The sequence below is a fragment of the Pseudopipra pipra genome, chromosome 9 (assembly GCF_036250125.1).
Source record: "Pseudopipra pipra isolate bDixPip1 chromosome 9, bDixPip1.hap1, whole genome shotgun sequence".
NCBI lineage: Eukaryota > Metazoa > Chordata > Aves > Passeriformes > Pipridae > Pseudopipra > Pseudopipra pipra.
In genome coordinates this window covers 17,325,738-17,350,190 of record NC_087557.1, presented here as the reverse complement: position 1 = coordinate 17,350,190, position 24,453 = coordinate 17,325,738, and the positions used below count along the sequence as shown (strand labels likewise).

General features: G+C 47.4%; 1 protein-coding gene across 2 annotated transcripts; it reads right to left on the bottom strand.

Moving 5' to 3' along the window:
- Window positions 1–1,746: 1,746 nt before the first annotated feature.
- Window positions 1,747–24,394, bottom strand: ERICH3 (glutamate rich 3). Of its 2 annotated transcripts, none has more exons than XM_064664857.1 (16): window positions 24,273–24,394; window positions 21,112–21,205; window positions 20,391–20,516; window positions 19,698–19,769; window positions 17,831–17,959; window positions 17,150–17,233; window positions 16,520–16,669; window positions 14,999–15,217; window positions 14,217–14,391; window positions 13,277–13,463; window positions 10,624–10,919; window positions 8,771–8,992; window positions 7,042–7,503; window positions 6,587–6,733; window positions 3,579–5,767; window positions 1,747–3,133 (listed from the first exon to the last, which is right to left on the bottom strand). In XM_064664857.1, exons 1-16 carry the CDS (start codon window positions 24,290–24,292, stop codon window positions 3,062–3,064), a joined length of 4,644 nt encoding a protein of 1,547 aa, XP_064520927.1. In that variant the 5' UTR covers window positions 24,293–24,394; the 3' UTR covers window positions 1,747–3,061. The 2 variants fall into 2 exon arrangements, with proteins under 2 accessions (XP_064520927.1, XP_064520928.1); XM_064664858.1 differs by having other exon boundaries at window positions 1,747–3,128.
- Window positions 24,395–24,453: the final 59 nt, after the last annotated feature.

Below are 24,453 nucleotides of genomic sequence, written 5' to 3'. Positions count from 1 at the left end.
CTGAAAAATGTTAATTACTGAGTAGAACATGCTCTGAAGCTGTTTGTGGGACTGCAAGTAGTATGTGCTGTTCCCAGAGAAGCCCAAGGACCCCAGCACATCAAAATATTTACCAAGAATGAGACAGTCCAAGGATTCTTACCCTGCTTTGGAGACCTGCCAGTGCCTGGCAACTGTAGTGATATTTTAAATTAACATATCAGCAATAGATTAAAATAGATGATCTAGATTAAAATAATTAAAATAATATGGAGTCAAACCAGACAAGGGCTTGGACTGCAGACAGTAGTGAACCTGGCATTCCTGCAGCACATGTCCACCAGCACGGCACAGCACAGCACAGGACAGGACAGCCAGCACAGCGTGGCACAGGACAGCCAGCACAGCATGGCACAGGATAGCCAGCACAGCGTGGCACAGGACAGCCAGCACAGCATGGCACAGGATAGCCAGCACAGCACAGGACAGGACAGCCAGCACAGCATGGCACAGGACAGCCAGCACAGCATGGCACAGGACAGCCAGCATGGCATGGCCAGCTCCCTCAGAGGCTGGGCTGGCACAGCCCTACCAGGCAGGCCAAGGGATTGGTCACGCCTGGTTTGCACGGCTGAACCCCAAAACCCCTCAGGCAATTCCCAGCCAGGAAAGTTACCTTGCAGCCCTTGTTTCAGACAGACAGATGCACCGCCCATACAGTGCTGCCCACCAGGTGCTGCCCACCACCAGCATCCCAGGCAGTGTCTGTGAGCCACCATCCCACATCCCTTTCAGCGATGCCAGGGCTTGGTGCCCAGTTCCAGGAGTGGGACTTCAAACCTTCCCATGCTGTATCCACATTGCACAGCTGGCGTGGGTTTGAACTGGTGAAATGCATCTCTTCAGTCTGTGGGATGTCACCAGGCTCCAGCTGTGCGAGACACATCTGAGGCACAACCATCAGCAGCCAGTGACAGGCAATTGAGGACACCTGACAGTTCAGGGAGTTCCAAAAGCCTTCCTGATGAGCCAAGAATGAGTTATGCCAGTGGCAACACTGTTTGATAGTTTGCTTTGCTCACATATGCTCACTTTAATAATTAATCGGAGGGTTTTTTCTGCTGCACATCTTGTTTTTCCCCAAGTACCACCTACTTTTCACTTAGAAGTTAATTACTAATTAGCACCAGATAGGAGAACAGAAAGGACCAAGGGAAACACTTCCAAACCTATACAATTATCCTTTTCCATGGTTTCGCTTATTACCAAATTTCTGCCTGCTCAGATGACAGGGACACTAATGTTTTGAAAGTCCACATACATGTTCCTAACCACAGGATTCCTTCCCCCAGTTGTTACAACCACATGCACAAGTGCCATTTATAAGTATTTCAAGAATGTTAAATAATGAACTGTCAGCATTCCAGTTCCTTACAATCACACTGCCCTGTTCACCAAGGCCTTCTCAGATGCCCTGGGTCTCCTGCAGCCTCAAAGGGGCTCCCGGGAATCCCTGCATCCCCATCTGCATTTGCTCACCTTGAATTGCCACCCATGTGTCCAAACGCTCAGGTGCAGCCATGCCACAGCCCCAGGCATGAGCTTTGTGTGGGTACCTGCCCAAGGCAGCTTTAGCAGCACAAACACTCAGCACAACATCAGTCAGTCCTTGGCAAACTGAGACAGACACCACAGCGCTGGCCCTGCTGCACAGGCAGGGGTTATTCCTACAATTAAACCGCTGGCAAAAATTGAAGGAGCTGCACAGACTGGTACAGGTGTTTAATAGACCCAAGTGAATGTGCAGGTCTGATATGTATACAGAAAACACAACCTTCTGAGATGGTCCTTAGCAGGAATGTGCACAGACCGCACGTACAAATGCAACTGCCTCTAATAGAGGGAACACAGCAACCACTTGATCACATTTGAGTTTCCACTCCCACGCATATTGATCTGAAGTGACTCAGAGAACCAATCCACTCAAAATCCTACTCATTTCAGCCTCATTTTCCTACTTGAAATGCAATTACAGTCCCTACTGTGTGGGGCTGAGTCTCCTGTGCCCACCAAACAGTGCCCAGAGGCTGCTGCACACCCAGCCCCAGGTGCCCAGCTCAGAAAGGTCTTGGTGGGCCCATAGAGGTGCAGGAGAGCTGAGAAGAGCCTCAGGCAGTAGAGAAGGGCAGCCACCGCCAGGCTGAGACAGCTCTACACTGACCACCCTCTTGCAGCCTCAGCCCAGGCTCCGTGGGCCAGGAAGTCACTTCTGACTGACACTAGCAAAAGCAAAAGGCCAGGCTTTATGCATTTACAAATACTTGTTAGAATTGTTCTGATTTAACAACTTTCAACATTTCAAAGTGCCAAGCATGCTCTGAACTGTGGCCAACAGCAAGCGTGGATCCCTGAGACAGAAGCCCCTCATGCCCCCCAGCACAGGGGGCACTCTGCATGCAGGAGAGCTACCCTCCCCTAATCTGGGGTGGGGAAGTCCCCAGGCTAAAACCCTCGTGTGAGGCCTCCTTCACCCCTGATCCTGCCATTGCATCTCTGCTGAACGTCCCTGGATGATCTTACCAGAATCAAACAATGGCATGCACAAGTGTCCCATGCACAGCAGTGAGGACACAGCCTGACTGACAAAAGGCTGCAGCTCAGAAAGGCAAAGACACCCCAAAAAATGACAGATACACTCAGACATGGGCACCCTGTACAAACAAACACACACAGCACATCTGCCCTCATCCTCCTGCCTGCCTGCAGGAGCAATGCATGGGGGAGGAGGGAAAGTTCAGCCAGTCCAGTATTCCTCTGGTTTTGGGAAAAACAAGCATGACAGCTGTGGAACAATCCTGGTGATTACTGTCTTCATAATTCCGAAGCAGCAGTGTTTCCTGGGCTGGCAAACACAGGCTCGTTTCAGTTGTCTGCTGCACACTGAGGAGCTGCTATGGTGAAATGTGACAGGTGGTTGTGGTACTCGCGCAGTCAACAGAGGAGTGACATCCCAGCTGGCACAAACCCACAGCTAATTGTGTGAATGTTACAGGACACAGGATTGAGAAGCTGCTGAAAAACCTCAGAGCAGAGTTTCTTCCCCATCATGGGACTGTTCTGCGGATACGATGACTGGGTCTGGGTTTACACTGTCCTACGGAACAATGAGTAAATGTCACAGAAAATGTTCTGAACTTGGAGCTACTGAGGTATTGCTGTGACATCTCCAACAAGCAGAGGCCAGAGTAACAGCGAAACCAAGTGCTGATGCTGACCTGGTGTTCCAGAGCCCACAGATGCTGCCAGGGCTCCCCCAGTGCCACCAGAGCTGCGGCAAGCTGGGTGGGGTTAGCTGCTCTGCATGGCTAGAGGGAAGAGAGGGCGGAGGGGCTGCGAGAATTAATGCCACAGCAAAGGGATTTACTCAGGATTTTGGGAACAGGAAAGAACACAGGCAGCTGCCACCCAAAAGGATTTATCATCCCTTGTTCCAGCTACCAGCAGCAGATAATTAAGCAATGGTGCATTAAGGAATGGTGCATCTTCTGCCTCTGACAGGGATCAGCCTGGGGCCAGTGACCAATCCACGCAGGACTCACCTGATGGGGTTTGGGGCTCCTCTCACCCACATCAGCAGCTCCTGGGCTCCCTCCGACGACGGGACTGTCCTTCCTCTGTTGCCCGGCCCCAGCAGAGTTCTCTGCACTTGCCAAGACAGCCACTACCTCACTCTCTCTCGTGTTTTCACAGGGACCCTGCTGTTCTCCCTCTGTTTTCACTCCCACCTGCTCCATCCCCTCCTGCTGCCCGTCCTTGCCCTCCACTGCCCCTGTCCCAGGACCTGCCAGCTGTGGCTGGGTGCCCAAGCACAGCCCCTCGCCGCCTGCAGACTCTCTTCCCATCAGGTCCATTCCCTCATCCCCATGGGCAGGGGTGCTTGGGGAGGTTTCTGCAGTCAGCTGTTCCCCAGGGGACATTGCTCTACGGGCTTCTTCGTGCCCTGAGGACACCATATGCATTGTGACCCACTCCCACTCTGCCTTGCCCTGGCCCTCGGCCCCCGCTGGCTCTGGCCCACTTGCCTCACACCCCAGTGCTGCCTCCTGGTTCATCCCTCGCTCACCAGCCACAGCTCCATCAGCCACCCCTGTCCTGTCCCTCCCAGACTCTCTGGCTGCCCACCTTCCCTTGGCTGACATCCCCTTTGCCACTGCCACCCCTGTCCCGCTCTGTGCCCCCAGCACTCCTCCTGTCACCCCCTCCTGTGCCACTGTCCCTCTGCCCACCCTGCCATCCCCAGCCACTGCCACCCCCTCGGTCAGCGCCGGCTCCCTGGCCAGTTCTTCGGCCAGAGCCCCTCGCCCAGCCTGGCCACCCATCACAGCGATGGCCACCAGCCCGGGCTCCCCTGCCCGGCTCATGTCCAACCCCAGGGCTGGCACTGCTGCATCACCCACCACCCCCTCCCCAGAAGGCCTCCCCTTTCCTCTCTCTTTTCCATATCTCAGCCACCCCTCCATCCCAGTTGCTGGTTCCCTTGGACCTGCTGCTCCACCTGTAGCTTCCTCTCCACCTCCCAACCCCTGGGTGGACGCCTCTGCAGACCCTTCCACCACCCCTCCATTGGGTTTTCCTTCCATGGCTCTCTCTGTCTCTGCTTTGCTGCCCACAGATGGGTTTCCACTCCAAAGTGCTTCCACTGCACCCTCCTCCTCCTGCACTGCCGGGGTCTCCTCTACCTGAGATGACCCTTCACTGATGGGATCGTCCCCAGCACCCCCCAGTGGCCCTAACCCAGGTGCCACTTCCAGCACAGTACCCTTGCCAGGCTCCACTGACACCTCCATCATGTCCTCCACTCTTTGGAGAACGTTCCCTCCTACCCTGCATACCTGGCCACGTTCAGATGCTGCTGCTCCTGTGGCAGCCTTCCCCATCTCCATCCACTCTTCCTCTAATGCTTTCAGCTGGGAAAACTTATTTGGCTTTACAAACCCTTCCCCTCCAGGCATTGCTTCTCCTGTTTCCATATCCCCTAATGCTTCCAGGAGAGCCCCAGGCTTCTCCACTGCCTCCTGCCCTTCAGAACTGTCTTCCTCAACAGCCCCTTCTCCTTCAGGGCAAACAACCCTGGCAATACCTTCTCCTGCCAGGTCGGCATCCTCCACAGCCTCCTCTCCATCTGTCACAGCACCCACCACAGCACCTTTCCCTGTGGACCCTCCCTCCCACAGCGACTCCCCTGCCTCTGGCACTGCCTCACCTACCTCCTCCTCTGCTGGTGGCCCTGCCACTCCCTCGGGGCCTTTCTCCACGGCCTCCTCCTCAGTGACCCCCCCATCCTCCTCCTGCCCCTCAGACACGGCTCTGTCTCTCTCCCAGCCTGGCAGTGCCCCAGCTGGCCCCTCTCCCCCAGGTGCCAGCTCTCCTAGTGCTGCCTTGATCTCCGTCCCCTCCACCAGCACCTCCTGCTCCCCAGGTGACACCTCTGTGCTCGACTCCACTCTCTCTTCTGTCCCCTTCCCTTTTGGATGTTCCTCTGCCACAGTGCCTTCCTCAGGTGTGGATTCCTCCAGTGCAGACCCTGTCTCTTCCTGGGGCAGTAAATCCCTCTCCCATATCCCTTCTCCTCCAGACTCTTTGCTGCCAGCATCTCTTCCCGTGGCAGCACCATCCTGCTCCAGGGCTTGTCTCTGCCCTGCCACCTGCCCTTCTTGTACTTCTTGTCTTGCTGCCTCCTGCACATCAAGGCTTCTCCTCCCTTCTGCCAAGGAACTTCCATCTGGTGCTGTTAGGGAAAAATAAAACATTGATTTTACTCAGCACTGTGTCAATGTTACATGTTTTACAGAGTTAGTGTTAAAGGTACCATCTCTGCCCAGCAATGAGGGACATGGGGACCAGAAGAAAACTTGCTGTGCTTCTTCTCATCACACCCCTGGGCTCTGACTACATCTCCAGTGTTGCTGTCCTAGCATCTGGCATAATGAATGCAAGAAAAAATGTTGATGCAAGGCCAGCTTTCATCTTTGCCAATCTTGCCTGCCCTGCCTGCTCTGCCTCCCTCCCTTCCTGCCTGCAGGGAGCTCAGGTGTGCATGTGAAACACCTGTAACCTTGACAGTGACACTCAGAAAGTCAGAAGTAGGTGGCAAATTGCTCATGTAAAATACGCACACACGGGAGGAAGAACACTCAGCTGTATAAAATGGGTAATTGCTTCCCGTGGATTCTTTAATTACACTGGGGAATAACACAGGGTTGATTCCTGCCCCTGGGAACCAAAGCACTTCCCGAGGACGCCCCACGCTACCTGGAAGCACAGGAAACCTCACTATGTTTCTGCTTTCTGTGGCTATTTTCCTGACTCACAGCCAGTTTACCATGGCCTGGGGTCTTTGCCTAGAACCATTTAAATGCCAAAAAAGCATTAATTATACATGACTACAGAAACCAGCTAGTCATCACCCAGTTCTATACAAGTTAGGAAAGAAAAAAAGCACAAGGAGGGTTAACAGCCAAAGGAAAGGGAAAGGCCAAACACTTCTGTAAAAAGACTTCAGATTAATAAGATTTAATCCTTCTCCCTGACAGACAGTCAACCTCACCTTCACTGGCATCATGCTCTCTACTTGCTGCGTTCTCTGCTTCCTCACCGGCGTGGGAATCACCAGGTTCAGGGTCAGAATTCACAGGATGATCATTTCCAGTTGCCTTTGCCATTTCCTCCTCATCTGGTTTGCAATCTTCAAAAATTATCACAAAGAAAAAAGGAAGTAAGAAAGAGAAACCATTAAAGAGCAAAAGGGGAGTAGAAGCCATCCAGCCCCCTCAGCTTGGTTTAAAATGGTTTAAAATTCATGTTTCGGCAGAGCCTTACACTGGAAACACTAGCAGAGAAACACCAAGACAAGGTTACGTTCTGAGTGGTTATTGGGCTCACAGCAGCACAGAGTGTTCCAGCAGCCTGAAAACAGTCCAGCAACTCCCTGTGCTGCACCATGACTGAGAGCATGGTGACATGCACCAGTCACTCAGAGCTATGCAGAGGGGCTGTACTCACCCCCTCCTTCCTCACTCTGAGGAGACTCTTCGTTGCCATCCTCCACGTTCAACATCCTGGTTTCCCAAGGCACTGGAAGACATTCGTCCTCATCATTCAAGCTACTTTCTCCTGACCCAGTCTGTTTGAGTTCCCCGTTAACTTCAGGACTTTGATGCTGCATTGCCATTATATTTTCATGAAAAATTCCAGTATCTTCCCTTGCTGCTAGATCTTCTGGGTTTGCCTTTCCTGCTTCGTCTATTCCTTTGTTTTCCAGTGCAGAAGTCTCCTGATTCTCCTCCCTTCTGAGCAGTTTATTCTCCCCATTCCCATTTCCATACTGTGCATGTGCTGTGCTATCAGATGCCCTTTTGATATCACACTCCTCTTTGCCATCGTCCGTCATTGTTTCAGCATGAGAGTCACCCTCAGTGCTGCACTGAGTGCTGATGGATGAGAGAGAGTCTGCAGGTCTCCTCTCTGGAAACAGCAAACAGTACTTTGGTTTAGTATTTATCACTAAGCATCTGCATTCACTGGGCACTCACAAAGGACAGAATTTCAACCAACAGCAATCTCTGAATTACAGCATCTGAGGATATCATGACAAAATTCCAGTAAGTGTAAACAGAAGAACATTGGCCAGATGTATCAATGTTTAAATCCATTTAATGTTTTCGGGGTTTTTTTCTGATAATGGAAATTAACCTCTAATGGAAATTAACCTTCTGATAATGGAAATTAACTTCTATCAGTCACACAGAAATATACCTCCAAAAGCACCTTTAAGTGTCACTCAGACAGGGTTTAGCACAGATTCTTGAGCTCTGTTTGATAAAAGACTTCAACCATAGCAACAATCCTTTAGTGCACTCCTGTTAACTCACTGAATATTAGAAAGATCTCCAAAACCATGCGTAAACCATTCAGGTCAAACTGGAGATGAAGTTCACTGTCTTCTCTAGAAAAACATACAGACATCATCATTTAAATTCAAAAATGGAAAGTTTGAGGGGAAAAAAGGCAGTAATCCTTCATCTAACACTGAGCTGACCAGCAGAGCTGACCGCTGCACAGCCTTGCTGCTGCCCATAGTCCACACAGGTTCAAGAAGAGATTGGTGAAACTCAAGGCAGAAAAATCCAGTCAGGCTGAATAAGTAGAAGTGTCATCCATGCAGAACTGCATGTTCAGAAAAACATATTGTACCAAGAAACCTTACAGCCACAGTTTAAAGACTCCCACTCAGAATACTACTCCTTTACCATGGGAAAATCCAAGGTTGTTCCTCTCCAGACCTTTCCCCTCAGACAATCTGTTGGTTTCTGGATCTCTGGCACAGACAGATACATTAGGGCCATATTCAGGGCCACTAAAGACAGCACTTATAAAACCCAGACTGGTCTGTCAGGTTTCCTGGGACCCTTCATAAGGTGAAAGGGGTCACAGCTTCTCAAGGTGTGAGTCCCACTGACATGGAGGGCTGCCCTGCAAACCTGCTGCCTGCCTCCATCTCCATTCCAGCACCTAAACAGCTCAGCAAAAAGCCCACGCTCCCACTTCCAGGGGGCTGCCTGCGGTTCAGTGGCAGATGTAAAATTAATAACAAATAAAACAGCTGTCTTTTACCTTGTCAGTCTGAATGGCATGGGTTTCTCCATGCAGACTCACCATACATACTGGACGCACAAACTGTAAAACATGCACCAGGTCAGCTTCTCTAAGCCTCATTACAAACAAAACTAACCTTGTTGATTATTCTCAGAGTCCCTGTCAGAATATCCATCACTTTCATCTTTCTCACTGTCAGAGGCCTGGAGTGCCTTCTGCGATGAGGTTCCACTCTCTTTTCCATAGTCTAAATTATGGGTTTTATCATCTGAGGATGACTCTGACATTCCATTTGTTTGATCAGCAGTCTGTCCCTCTTCATTAACTTCTTCATCTGCTTCAAAATCTTCATCATACCCTAAAATAGAAGAATTGCACTGTGACACAGGAAACAGAATTCACAACTAATAACATTCTTTTTAAGCAGACAGACGTTAACTTCATTAATCTCCTTTTGCCCTTATATTTGCTCAGTCTTTTTAAAGCCATGAGAGAATCTAAGACCACAGATAGGAATCGTAAGAGCACATTATCATAAAAAGGCATCATGTTCCCCATAGAGTTGCAAAAATGCAGCAAAACTACTGACTGATGCACCGAGCACAATTAATATATTAAAACAAAACCAAACAAAATCATTAGCCATGGAAAGGACTAGAAAAATTAAAAGCTGAGCAAACTCAGAAATTAAATGCAAGAGTCTCTTATTACAGGAGAAAAACTGGTTGTGACGAAAAAAACTACAAGTGATCAAGAAAGCTGGAGAAAGGTGCAAAGTATGATAAATAGCTAAGAAGTGTCTTACAAACTCAATGAATCTAATTAAACCCAGCCAAAGGGCACTGCAGAGGCACGCTTTTATAACACTGCTCTGAAATGCTCCTTCAGACCCAAGGGAAATCCCAGTACAAATGAAGATTGCACAGAATTACCACTCTTACATCCACAAGTCTGAATTTCAGCCAGACACTCGCCCGACAAGCTGTGACATTTGACAGATAACTTTGCTCAGACCTGTACATAAAGATGCATTAAAGAACACTCCCCTTCCATGCCAAAGCTGCACTGTGCACATCCCAGGCACCAGCACAAGAGATGTCGGTGATTCCCACCTAAAATCCAGTCATTCCGCTGCTATCAGAGGCTCCCTGTGCCTGCAGCACCGAGGGAAGACACCTGCCCTGTGCAGGTGACTGTCACTGCTGCCACACTAGCTGTCCCTCGTGCTCGTCATTCCTCACCTCCTTTCTTTCCATCAGGGCTTTTAATATACTGAAGGGACAGAATGTCAAGGGCAGAAATGAAGAGTTCCTGATGCAGAACCAATTAGGCAAATAAACAATTACCCAGACAATGACAACTAAGGGAATAAGGAGATTTATTTTCTGTATTAAAAATCAATCGAGATTCCAATTGCAGTGTTGGCAGTGAGGACTCAGGTAACTCTCAGAAGGGCAGCTCCTCCTGAAGGAAAAAGGCTTGATTAATCCCAAACACACATCTGGAGGGACTAACAAGGCATCTGAGCAGTCACACCGCAGAACTGTGAAAGGAAAAATAGGAATAAGAAGTAGGAGTTAAAATCTCTCTCTAAATGTGACTGCCTCTGAAGAAGACTACAATAAGGAAGCAAAGGGAGAGGCTGAGCTCAATGCCTCCTCCATGGAAGAGAACATCTTCCACAAGATTGGGTTGCCCCAAGCCCCCTCCAACCTGGCCTTGGACACTTACAGGGATGGGGCAGCCACAGTTTCTCTGGGTAACCTGTGCCAGAGCCTCACCACCCTTCCTTACTCACTTTCTTGGCTCTTGCAAACCGTCTCATCCTGTTGGATGGCTGAAAGGAGCCTCACTAATTCTATTGCCCAGCCACAGGCATCACCATATTTCTCAAGCCCCAGGCAAAGTGAGAGGCCCATAATCCCATACCTTCTCCAGAATCATCATCTCCCATTTCTCATCCCCCACTCATGTTTGGGAATACTGTACCATTTTTACTGATGTCTTCCTGACTATCTTCACTCTCATGACCAGATTGGTTTGTCATTTCTTCTTCTCTGTACTCCTCTGCAGTCTCCACATTTTCCTCAACAGTTTCCACACTTGCTTCATGAGATGGTAAGACGACTAACATTGAATTTTTCACTGATTTCTGCTCAACACTGCTGTTACTTGGCTCACTGTGCAGAGCACATTCCCAGGAATCCACATGCTTCTCCACACGATACTCTATCTTCCTCTTGGGAGGGGATAGCTTTTTGTCCAGGCCCATCGCAATAATGCACCTATAAAATAACACAGATTAGGAAATATCACATTTTTCTTCCTGTGAACAATGGAAGGCAGCAGACAGCAAGTTCAGCTCATTATCAGCAGTGAAACCAGGTACCCATCTGCCTCTGCACTGTCACAATGACTCACATTGAGAAGCACCCCAAAATCCCAGAGAGCTCCCCTAACACAGAAGAAGTTCTTCCTTGAAGGAGAGTAACACTGTCTGCACTTACAGGTGACAACTGACATATAAACAAATTAAAACCAAAATTATTACAAGTGACACTTCATTAGAACCTGCACGCCCTGCATTGGCTTTGAAGACAGAACCTTGAGAAAGGCGGACAAGCTCCAAGTCACACGTGGGCTGAATCCAGATCCTGCTGTAAAATCCAGTAAAATGGTAACTCAGGGTTTGTGCATAAGACTGGGGGTTTCTGAATTTGTCTGCTGGGTCTCGTAACTGTGGGGGACGAGGGAGATTGAAAGTGAATCATTTTCAGCTTCTGTTCTGTTTTCCTATCTAAAAGAAACCCAAGCAGCTGGAAAACAAAGCATTTTGAATGAGTTGTTGAGATGGCTCCTCTTGTATAAAATGGAGTGACATGCAGTCAGGAGGCCCACACAAGAGACCAGAGTTCCTATTTCTGATGGAACATTAACTGACACCAAGAGCCACCCTACACCACCACAAGGGCCAGGACATCATGCTGTGGATAGTAGTGGGGTCAAATCTGCAAGCAGAGGGTGAAACTGAGAGTGGAACTTTCACTTTAGCTACTCCTAAATCCCTCGGGAAAAACATTTTTTCTTCAAGGACAACTATGTCTTAAAATCTCTTCTTCCCCCCAAACTGCTTTTTTAATGTGAGGCTTGATTGCAATTCCCCTCACATTTCAACTGTCTCCAAACTACTGTGAAGTATTCCACGGTCATTCAGGCCAGAAATCTTTTCATTTTGTGGGCATAAAAAATAAACATGACCATTTCTGAAGAGTCCTACCCCTTAATGCTTTGTTCCTTGTGTTTTCTTCAGGGACCTTTGGGATATTGAAGCACTTCTGCTGTACAGAAATGCTGAATCTCAGACAGCAGAAAACTCTCAGAGCAAGGCTCAGACATGGAACAGAAATCACTGCATCACCTCATCGTGAGCCAAAGCCCTGACCTACCATGTTGGGAACCAGAGTAGGTATTCAATGTGTGTCACAGAGCAGGAAACAAACACAATTGCACCTGACTTGAAGGGATGTGAAACTAATTGTCATTTATGGGGAAAATCAGGTCAATAGAGATGGGTTTTAAGTCACCAGATAAGGTCAGCTGGACTGACAAGAGGCAGAAAAACAGAAATCACTATGAATAAGAGGGGAAGGGGGACAGAAAGGAGGGTTGATTCAGGAAGGAATTAACCAATTTTTGAATACTATATTAAATTCAGAAAATTCACTTCAAATCTTTCTAGAAATCACACAAAGCCGAGATTTGAGCACTTCCTAAATTCTATAGCCAATATATCCATTCTGAATTCAGAAGCTGTTCAATTCTTTGAACATGCTAGATAACACATTTACATAAATCATGTTCATTGTTAGACTGGAATAAAAAAATATGGTACAATATTTCTTAGAATTCAGTCCTTATCTGAAGGAACCGGGTACAGCTTTGTGGACAGTCTCTTGTTCCAACTGCTTGCTGCTCTTTTAAAAATTATTTCTTAAAAGAACATGAAAGTTTTTAAATTATCCACATATCCAGAAGTTTACTTGTCTGGCCTGAATTAACAATCACAGAAAAGGAAGGTTTATGACAATTAAAGCTTTTTGGCAGAACCACAGCTGTTGGTCACAGCACTGACTTTCACCCAAACCCGAGACCCTTCTGCACAGATTTGCTTTCTGAACCATGGCCAACATTCAGTGCTGCCTTATTCTGCAGCCAGGGGTATCACAGCAGAATCCCACCTCAGAGGCAGAGCTGTTTAAAAATAAATTATACACAAAAAAGCCTCTGAAAACCACAGCCTGATATTTGTTTCACTGCCACTTGGGCCAGAGACACACGGGTGGCACATGAACCACACCCCACAGCCACTACCCCATGCTCAGCCACCTCTAACACTCCGACAGAGCCAGCACCAACACTGTCCATGCCATGCACACAACACAGAGAGACTGAGCAGGCACAGGAAAACGGCTGTGCTGGCACCCTTGGAGGTGAGACCCTGATAGGTAACTGCAGTCCAAGGGGCACTGAGAAACAGAGCAGGTTCTACAGAGCTGTGGGGAGCCAGAGAGATGAAACAGGAACAAGTGAGAAACTCTCTAAAAACCAAGTATCTGTGAGCAAAGTGTACTCGTCTCCGTACCTGTAGCAAGGAGATGCTCCCTCCACATTGAGAAACCTGAAGTATCTGTTTCTGCTTCGCAGCCGGGAACGCCTCTGATGTTTGTACTCACAGCAACAGCTCAGCCTGTGGACTTGCATCCCGTTGAGAAAAAAGGTGAGGCTGAACGGGAAGCCATGGTGCCTCTTGGAGATGAACTGGAAGGTCTCTGCAATCATAGAAAGAAAAGGTTCAAAGAAAAACATTACAGTTCCCTGTCAGCCTGGGGCAATTGCTGTATCTCACCGGCATCAGCAGAGCACTCAGCCCTCTGTGCCAGCCACTGGGGTTCTCAGCTCTGTTCATCAGTTGGTCACACTCTACCCCTACACACACACAGCCCTGGCTCTCGCCATCCCCAGGATCCAAGGTGGGCACAGCTAGGACAGGTGAGCACACTGTCAGTTTGGCCACTCACGGCTACAGCAGAAGAGAGGCAAGAGCCTCCCAGCCATTTCATGTGCCCAGCTTCCCAGAACACAATTCACCTTTTACTGGTGTGACGGAATTGCACTCACATAAAAGAGATGAGAACTGGGCTCCCACTATGTACTTTTCCTTCTGGAATAATAAGCAACATGCACTGATGTATTTTAGCTACTCAGATAAATCCTATTTAAGTCCAGCTTACTGCTACAACCACTCCATTAACCATACATCTCTATAGAAAATTAATCTAAGCTACAGTATTTTGTTAAATTAGCTCTCTAAATTCCTTCTACCATAATTTGAAAAAGTAATTCTAACTTCACTTTCAATCACGGAACAGTAGATCCAGATTTAGTGTGGAGGCAGATGGTATAAAAATCCCTGGATGCAGGCATCTTGACTGAGTTCAGCTGAAATCATTGGTGTCACAGCAAAGCTTTAACCAAAAAAGATGTTGCCAGAATCAATATGAGCTCTTTGACTCTATCCTTACCTCCTTCCAAAAGGTTGCCGCTGTAGATACAAAGGTTTTCTCCTCCACAGTGCTGCTGATAGACTTTGATTTCATCCCTGTAATCATCACGAGACAAAGGCAAACTCTTTCCTATGTAGGCCATGGTGACAACAGCATTGCTGCATAATGGGGATTTGGGGAACCCTCCAGAATTCTGCAGCAGGAAACACACAGAAATGCCTTCAGCTTCCAGCTCCAACTGGAGGGGAACAAAAAGCTCATGGCTGTGCAGCACACGCTTGAGGCTTCCAGGCTTTTACGACAGGTGCTGGGCTGATTAAATTGGGAAACGTTTGTAACACGCAGGCGGCAGGGAAATATTTCAAACTGAAAACCCATTTCATTGAATAGCACCAAGTTGCAGGGACCATGTCCCATGACCCATATTGTCCCTCCCAATCCTGGGTTCCTACAGTTTTATTTACAGGAGTCAAAACTGGCTGGAGGCAGAGTATAACCCATGCAGTGTTCATACACTTCAGGCATTTCAAAAATCCCTGGAGCTCTGGTGCCAGCTATGGCCAGAGACGGGATCAGATTAACTGAAGTGGAAGGTCCTATGGGTTTTTGTTCAGCACCTGTTTTCTCCCCAGCTGATGAAAAACACCAAATGCTTTAGTTTACAGAGGCACGTACAGCAGTTATATATTTTAATAGTTATACATTTTCTTTATGCAAACTAGGTATGCACACCTTTCAGCATTAGGCAAATAGACCAATGAGGAAGGTAATACAGCTGTACACAGAGAGAGATAACTTACCTTTGTTAAAAGTTGCCTTGTGTCATTCGATGCAGTGGTGGGACGAAACCGTCTCCCTGTGGGCATCCCACTTCTCCCTGCAGGGGCACCCCTGGCCCCTCTGTGCCGGCGAGGTGGTGGCACTGGCACCACACAAGGGTTAATGACAGGCAGCTGATATGGGGATACACCAGTCACGTACTCCACTGAATTCAGAAGCCTTAACTCACTTCTCTCCCCCTGCAAAAACATTTTAACCAGGTGACATAGGTTTTGCAGAACCAGTTCCTGAGCATACGGAACTGGCCATGGTCTGACTGCTTGGTACATTTAGCAGCACACATCCTTCTGGAACAGCTCCTTAACATGGGGCCTGTAATTTGTTCATTAAAACATTTCTGTGCTAAATCTCTTTCTTTTAATTAGCAAGACAACATGCGGATTGCTTGAAAATGACACCCTCAGAGATACAGACAGCACTGCAAACCAAGCCCTGCCTGCAGCCCAGCAGAACTCTGATCTCAGACAGAACGCTGCAAAGCCCCGCAGCAGTGCTGCTCTCACAGCTGGAAAACACATTCCAAAGCAGCCAGAGTTGTCCAACAGGAACATCACTTGGTATCTATTATACAAAATGAGGTTCAAAATGCTGCTTCCCCACCTGAGTGGAGGTTTAGTCCTCTTTCAGAATGAAATGCAAACATAGGACCAGGGTCCTGAAGAGCAAGAGCCAGAGAACAAGTCCTGTAAATGCTGCATGCTCTGGCTCTGAGCTCTGCATCACATTCTCATAACTGACACCTGATTTAGCTGTTTCGTCAGTTGAGAGCATTAAAGAAACCATTAAATCACCCATAATTTGAATATACATAAACAATACCAGCAAATTCTTGGACAAAGGATTGTGATCATCCCAACACAGAGCAAATGCAGAGCAGAAGGGAGCTATTCATACAGTGTCTGTCAGCTAGCGGTAGCAGGTCACAGTCCCACTCCAAAATCTTCCATGGAACTCATATCAGAAAGCCAATTACATTATAATTTTCTGGAACAGAAGACAACTCCAAATATCACTTGAAAGTGATGGTGAACATATCGAGATCATGTTTGACTCTCATTCTCTGAACCCACTAGTGTGACTTAGTAGGAGGAACAGTTAAAGAAAAGGAGTTTTTTGCTACTTTGTAGCTGTAGATGAAGATGAAAACTTGTAAGACTTGTAAGTGAAAATATTCCACTGGTCTTAACCAGATGTTTGCTTCTCTCTCTGCATAACAGAAAATTTACATAGAGGGAGGAAATTTTGTATGCAGAGAGATTTTATACTATGAAAGATTAGTCACATTTTTCCTCAAGAACTGGACCAGTAAGACAACATCTTGAAAATTAAGGGGAAGTGAAAAAGGAGAGTTCAAATAAAAGCTGATGCCATTTGAAAGGCATTGTCCCTGCACTACACGGTTCTGGGAACTACAGTACTAAAGCAGTATTATAAAACTGTCCCTAAAATGCTATTATTTTCAGAATGAAATACAGCCTCACCCCACGGGCAAACTGCTGATTCCATTCCAGTACATGGCACTTCTGTTGGGAACCCTTCGGTAGCGACCCTGCTGCAGCCCGGCCGCGAAGGGGCTGGAGGCGAAACGGCTGCTGCACATTTCCTGGAGCTGTATTTGGTCGCCAGGAACTCTACAAAAGGGAAAAGAAAACAGCAACAAAATCTCAGTGCATAACTTCCAGCGCAGAGCAGCACCATAAAGGAAAAAAATAGCACTGATGAAAATATCTGGAAGCAGCGAGTGATTTCAGGTACCTCCAGGACAGGACATTTTCTAGTTCTCCAAAGAGTCAGACCCCTTTAGGCAACTCTAACTGAACATGCAAAACTTCATCATCCAAGACAACTCTTGGCCATAAATACAGGTTTTGCTACGGTCTCTTTACCGTGCAGCCTTGAAGCAAACATGATGAACTCACAGGAACTGTAGCAGTGCACTATGGACTTCAGCACATGGACATTGAGAGAATGCGCAACAAAAACATGCCTATTTTTCTTCAATACTCAGCTTTTTTTCTGACTTTTTTATTTCATCTTGTCCTTGTATACCCTTCAGAATACCAAGTTAAAAAGTTACAGCCTAACAGCACTGTTTAACTGAGGTAACTCACCACCCCACAGCGTGCAGGCTCCTTGGGTCGGCGCTGATGAGAAGAATGCCCACCACCATAATCAACTACAAGTCCAGGTGCCCTCTGTATGGAGAGAAGGTCATTCAGGACTTGAAAGTCTGTCTTCAATCTGCACCAATTATCATTATTGATGTGGAGAACTAATTAAAACTGAACTATATATTTGGCCTTTGACCTTAGGCTTTACTATCATTATATTTCCAGGGTATATTAACATTGTTTCTTTGCTGTTAACAGAGAGTAAGAGCCAGAGCTCCAGAACTCATTTCAGAGCTCTCTTTCAACTCTGTTTTCTAGAAGACCTCCACTGCTTTCAGGACTTCACAACATGTGTAACCCCTTCTACAGCTCACTGACAATGCTCAGCGCACTGATACAGACTCATCTCATGAGGCAGCTAAAAGGGAAAGACTGAAGCAGATTTATCAGAGAGCAACGGTTTTTTTGGGTTTTTTCTAAGTTCTGATGTGCCATTGCTGCAACACTGTCTTCTGAAGATTCCTCTTTAATGACAGGACTCCGCAAACAGGATGAGGCCCTAATCCAGAATGATCCAGGTAGTCAATGCTCTGTCCTAAGTACAGATGTCACAGGTCCATGTGCACACTTCCAGCTATCCATGCTTCCATGATAGGCAATGGAGAAGTTGTCAAAACTCACCCATTGTGAGCGACCAGCTCGATCTCCAGCCACAAAAGGATGAAGTCCATCATGGTTCCTTGGACCGAGTGGTGGATGTGGAGAATGCATGGGGATCGCATCTTCCACTGATCTTCTGAATTGTTCCTCCTAAAAGAACAGAAATATATGTCTCTGAGGCACGAAATACTCTAATGGTGATGCCTGAGCCTCATTACATCTCTTTCACTGGACAGCTGTGGAACCTGGTGGAACACCTAGTTAAGGAAGGAAAGGAAATCATGGGAGAATGTGAAAAGACAAGTGAAAAGACTTGTCACCAGCTCTGATTCATTTTCCTGCAGCTGTCTCCAGCTGCTCACCCCCCCCAGATTCAATTCATCTGCCTATTTCTGTGTATCTTCCAGTTCCTGGTTTTTTGAAGGTCTCTTTAAATTTGAGTGCACCTGCCTCTTCCCTGCTCTGACTGCGGCCCATCTCCCCTTTCTCTCCTCACCAACCCTCCACTGGGGATAACTGTCCCACTGGAAACAGACAGCTCTGTATCTCAGCCTCCCTCACTCAGGAATCTGCCTTCCTCCTTTCCTTTCAGATGAGCAACTTGGCCAAATTCACTGAACATATGAGGTGAGAATTAAGTTACACCACTGGCTCCAGCCAGGCTCCTGCAGCCCAGCACAGCACACACAGATCAGGTATCTGCAGGCGTCTCGCTGAAGGAAGCAGTTCTGGTATATGTTTCAAAATTACCCAAGCCCAGGATCCCTCATAGGGTGCTGAAGTTGCTGCTTTCACAGAGTGACTTCCTACCACAGGAGTTTCGTCAGCAAACAATGCCTCTTCAATTCCCACAGTGACTAGTATCTTTTAGGAAAATCTCCTTTCTTTACCTGAAGAGCTCCCTATAGATGTATTATTTACAATTTAACAGATCTGACAATGTTCCCCAGCTGCTCAAAGCAGCAGCCAGCTTCTCATGGCACTCTCCTCAAAGCATTCTGGCTCCTAATACAGAAAAAAAAAAAGGCAGAGCAAGTTTCTGCCGAACAACTTTTCCCATATGAATCCAAGTGACTTCATGGGGAGAACCATTGACTTCTGTGGGATTTCCATGACCCTAACTACAGAATCAAGCTCGACCTACATGACAGCAAAGTGAGGGCTCCTGAAACCTCTTTTCATTACTTAGACGCCAGTTCTGCCCAAATCCTGTGGAGAGGCAAACGACTGAACACATGAGCTCAGTGCTCAGCAGCAGCCAAAAGCACAGAGGGTCTAGAATTACTGTGAGGAGAACAAGTCTTGAATTATTCATCCTGTTCTGGTTCCCTATTTCAAAACAGAAATAGTAGAACTAGAAAAAGTAAAACAATAGCAACGGTAGTGAGAAGCTTGGAATGGCTCAGCTGAGAAAGATTCAGACTGAGGGTCTTCAGCTTGGAAAACTGAGAAGAAATACGAAGAAGGTGTGTAAAACTACAGATGCTTTGGAAATAGAGAACAGTTATTAACTTTTTCATACCGAGACCAATGGAGCATCAAACTGAGATATCAGACAGCATTAATTACTGTGCAGAAATGCAAGGAGGTACCATATCACACAATTCATTATTAAATCCCCCCATGAAGAAGAACACTGTAGAACCAGAAGAATAACTAGATTCAGAAGGAATTAGATGCATGAATGGAAGTTCCTGAACTTCTAGACAGAGGAAGAAGTAGATGTAACCTGGGGCAGGATCACCCTCTACTTGCCTGTTTCTTATCTTTTCCATAAATGTCAGAGAAAGAGCACTTGGCTCAAAGAATCTCTGGCCAGGCTTGTGGCTGTTACTCGCCAGGCAAAGCTGCCAGGAGCCATCAGCACCCAGCAGCACTCAAGCCTTACCTTGATTTTCCGCACCCTCTCCTTCTTTGCAGAATATTCAAGTTTCCGTTTTATTTCCAGCTGATGATGACGCTACCAATGTAAGAGGAAGAGAAATCCCATTAATGGGCATTATGAGATGTCAGTGAATGCAACAACATTTGGTTCTGTCCTGCTTGTCCTGTGTCTTCTCCCTGGCTGTTACCCTCGTTGAGCCTGGTAATAAAACTACTATGGATTGAATCCATTCGCATTTCACCTGTGTATATACACACAGCCAAGGGAACAACTGAGCACTGCTAAAGTTGGTAAAGTTGTAGGGACCAACTCCACTCTTGATATGCCACAGAAATGTGCCCAAATTTTGTACTCAGATGATAAATATAAATGTATTCAAACAGTTTTGGTTTTATTAGGATTTTTTTAAGTAAACTAGTCCTGTGAATATCATCCCATAATATGAGGGCTGCCAAAGAGCAGTGAGGGAGCCAAGACAGTCCCTGCTCTCGTGACAGCAGGGTTTGACAACGAGAGGTCTGTGTAGGTAATTCTGTAGAGAATGTCAAGCAGAGACTGTCCCTTTTCCCAGCAGAAGAGAGCCTTCCAGGGGAGCATGAGGGCACATATGGAAAACAGTTCAGTACAAGTTAACAGACCCTGGCTGTCAGCGGGGAAGCACCTGAGAAGGCTCACACACCCCCAGTAAGGGCATACCTCCATGTCAAGGACCTTATGAAATATGGCATGAGCCAGGCACTCCTGGACGTATCTCTGGTGGTCCCTCCTCATGGCATTGAGCCGGTATTCTTTCTCAGGTATTATTCTTCCACTTCTTGAGATCTGCCATACACAAATGTAATGTTACTGAAAAGGAGAAGACGGAATAAAGTATGTTTCGAAACAGTGCAATTTCCCAGGAAGACCACTTTCTCCTCCTGCTTAGCTACCACCTCTGCCCCTGGCATGGTCACAGGACTTTGATCCCATGGGCCCCAGTAGCCAAACGGAGGGAGCAGCAGCCACATTTCTAATAGACAAGGGCTCAGCCTTACTCCTCACGGGCCACTGCCCAAGGGGGTACAGGGAGTTAAACACTCGCCTTCCTACTGCTAAGGGCTGCACCTGCCTTTCTGCATGAAGCAGTCTCACCTAGGAGCCCACTGGCGTTTTTTAAAATGTTCAGCACATTCATCTTAGCAAATCCTTCAGTTTTCCATTAAACACTTTTGAAAAATAACACTGAAGCTATTTAAACAACCAGTCAAGTCAAAGATATTTCAGTGTGAAAACCCTGAGTGAATCAACATGATGCTGTATTTTTGCAAACTGAAAGATTTTGCAGAGGGAAACTCCAACGAGCAAAAATAAATACGGAACAAAAGGATTAAAACATTCTGAATTAAATGTTGAATTCAGGGAAAATTTTCAGTCTCACCAGTCCTGATCTCTGAAGGTGTTGTCTTATCCTGGCATTGCTGAAATATCCAACCAGGTGCTTGTCTGTAAGGCTGTTGTAGGTTGCAAGACATCTGCAATAAAATCAATACAGATATTTATAATCCCCTTGGCTGACAAATTATTACAGTTTAAGTTAAAGAGAACTAGTCAATAATTTGCTGCACAAAATCCTGCCTTGGTGAATTATGCCCTATTTGGTAAGATAAATGTCCATTAGATTATGTGAAAGCAACATCTTTTGGTCTCCAGAAAATTCGTGTCAGAAACAAGTGAGTTGTACGTAAGGCCAAGAAGCTCAGTGTGGAACCACTGACAGGCTGACAGGCCCAGCCCGGAGAGCCTCCACCACCCCCAGCTCCCACAGCAGCCCCCTTGGATGATACACCCTGGCCTTGGGCATGGCAGTTCCACACAGTACCTGGAGCTGGATTCCAGCTGCACAGACCCAGCTCCCCAGCCACTCTGCCTGATGCCCTGTTGGTGGCAGGGACACTTTCCATAGACCAGGTTGCTCCAAGCTCCTTCCAACCTGGCCTTGGACACTTCCAGGGATGGAGCAGCCACAGCTTCTCTGGGCAGCCTGTGCCAGGGCCTCACCACCATCATCACAGCTACCAAAGATCAAACTTTCCAAAAACTGAACCTCAGATGTGAGAGCTGAACATAGAAACTGATGTTTCTATGTTATTAACAGATATATTTTTAAACAGTTCTTAACACAACTGTATCTTACTTTCCCCTCTGTAAAACAGGACAAATAATGAAGTCAGTGACAGTAGGCTGCAGTTCATAATACTCTAAATCCATTTACATTTGTACAATTTACACACTCAGGTGCATCTTGCATAATACATTCAGCCTGACCTTTGGGCTCTCTGGGCAGGTTGTGCTTTAGTTACACAACAAGAGACTAATATATTTTGTTTTCTTTGGCTGTAGATTTAAATGCCACTGTACCTCTATTATATCCCTTTCATTTGGATAATTCAGTCAAATGTCTATTGCCAGGCTGAGCTGCCACACACAAAAGCATACTCAAGGAAAGAAAGAACATTTTTTTTTTTAAAGAGATCATGCATTTATAGGAACTTTATGTGGGGTTTCACAACAACCTCACAGGTAGCTGCCAACAATAAATTAAACTTTAAACAAACAAGCAATGTAGCTTATCCTGTTATGCCTGTTGATTAAGCACTGGTACTATAGCAACTGTTCTATGTTACTTTTTTAATCCAGAGTTTGCATTTGAAACCACCAGATTCCACCAATTGTGATAAGTACCGATTTGTGGTATCACCCAGCAACTGCATGTCAAGGCAGAAGAGAAACTCAGTCCAGTTCCTTTGCATTCACTGCCTTGCATCTAAGAATTCCTGGACCATACAACTAAGTTAAAATGCAGCTCCCACCTGAGCACAGTGATGCGGCAGCTTCTGTTGCACGGATGTCTCTGTACAGGTATTTTCTCATTTGAATTATAAACAGGCTGGTCCTCAAAAATGCTGAATTAAATTCAGAGTTCAAAAGGGACATTGGAGAAATAAGGAAATATGTTGGGCCTGAACCAAAGCCAATTAAAGCACTGGAAAGAACGCAAGTGGATTCACTAGGGTTTGGCCATACCATGCTGCCTGGAGGAGCCCTCGCACCAGCCCCAGAACCCTCTGTGGCCACAAACACCGTCACAGGCAGTGCCTCGGGAACAGGCAGGGACACTCCAGCAAAACAAACACTTGTCCCATTTGGTCTCTGCTTCTGCATGTGGTATCAACAAAAGGGGAACAAAAGTTCTTGTCTGAGCGGTTTTCTCCCAGACTCCAATATTTAAGAACCACACAAAAACGTCACCTCTAAAACCTCTCCAGCAGGTAGAAGTGCAGAACTGACAAAATCCATTTTAAGAAAACACACAGCAAAGGGAAGGCACCAGCCTTAGCCAGCTCTATACAGCCTGTGTGTCACAGCCATCACATCCCTTTTCTAGGTACTCCTGAGACTCCTTTTTCTCTACCCATTTATCCAGTCCATTCTTCTCTCCAAAATGCTGGGGTTTTTTTAGAATTACAGGCAATTTTCCTGGCACAGAACCTAGACTGACTGATCTGTAGTTTCCATGAGTAGATCTGAAGCTCTTCTCAAGATGAGTGTCACGTTTGTTTGTCTGGCATCACAGCCAGTGACAACATGTCACTGTCAGGTCAGTAATTTTATATTTACAGTTATTTAGAATTCTATGATGCTATGATCATTGCCATTATTATTATTATTAACAGTATCTTTGTTCTCAGCTGGCATCTTACCCGAAGCACTGTGTATCACAACGATTTTTAAGACCACTATTCCTTGGTTGGAAGGATAAGAAGACAAAGCCACAGCAGGCATCCTACATGTTTTGCAAAGCAAATCTTCACAGTTAATATTTCACAGTGCAATTAAATCACCAAATAAATGATCTGAGAGAGGACCAAGGCATCAGTTACTGATTGGCAGAGTCACAGGGGATCGTGGCCCCTGTGCTCTCTACCTGGCACCTGTCTGCCATTCCCTCCCTAAGGAAGCCCAGCCACACAACCAGACATGGAACTCAGAGCAAAGGGACACCTGTTCTGCTACTGATTTCTTGTGTGGACATGAGCAAGTTCTATCATTGCTTCTTTACTCAGAGCATTGCCCAATACACCAGGATGTGCCAAATTTTGTCATGGAGACCTGCAGAGATTCTCCATTTCTCACTATTTGTCCTTGATATCAGCTCGGGCAAGTCTGGATTCTCTGAACTCACGACCTGCAGGTCTGGAGCCGGCCAACGAGGGAATGACCTGCAGCCCCCGGCGCGGCTCCCGCGGCTCCATCACCCCTGCGCTGGGGGAGGCGTTACCTGGACGGCAGAGTCGGGGGCCCGGGCGCTCGCTCCGGGACCCCAGGGTGTGTGGGGCAGGTCGGGGCATCCACACCCCCTTACCCCCAGCCCACGGCCGGCGCGGGCTGCAGGGATGCGCCGCTGGTGGCCCCGGCCCTGTCACTATCCCCGCAGAGCTGACAGGCCGGGAGCGACCGCGGGCGCACCCGGAGCTGCCCGGGCACCGGGACCGCACGGACCCGCGGACCCCGCGCCCCCCGCGCCCCCGCCCCACTCACCGGGGCTGCGGGGCGCTCATGGCGGGCGGACCGGCGCTGCCGCCGCGTCCCGGGCGTCGCCAGGAGACGGCAGGAGGGAGGGCGGGAGGGAGACAGGGAGAAGGAGGGAAACAGGGAGAAGGAGGGAGGGAAGAAGGGAGCCGGCGCTCCGCCCGCCACCCCCGCTGCCCCTTGGCGTCAC

Bases quoted from the DNA above. Each gene is read 5' to 3' on its own strand.
- ERICH3 (XM_064664857.1), bottom strand. From the start codon at position 24,292: ATGAGCGCCCCGCAGCCCCG. The intron at 17,960-19,697 runs GTAAGGCTTGAG...CTGTTCTTTTAG, and splicing joins AGAGGGTGCGGAAAATCAAG to GAGGAACAATTCAGAAGATC. The intron at 10,920-13,276 runs GTACGGAGACGA...GTTATTTTATAG, and splicing joins GGAGCATCTCCTTGCTACAG to GTGCATTATTGCGATGGGCC.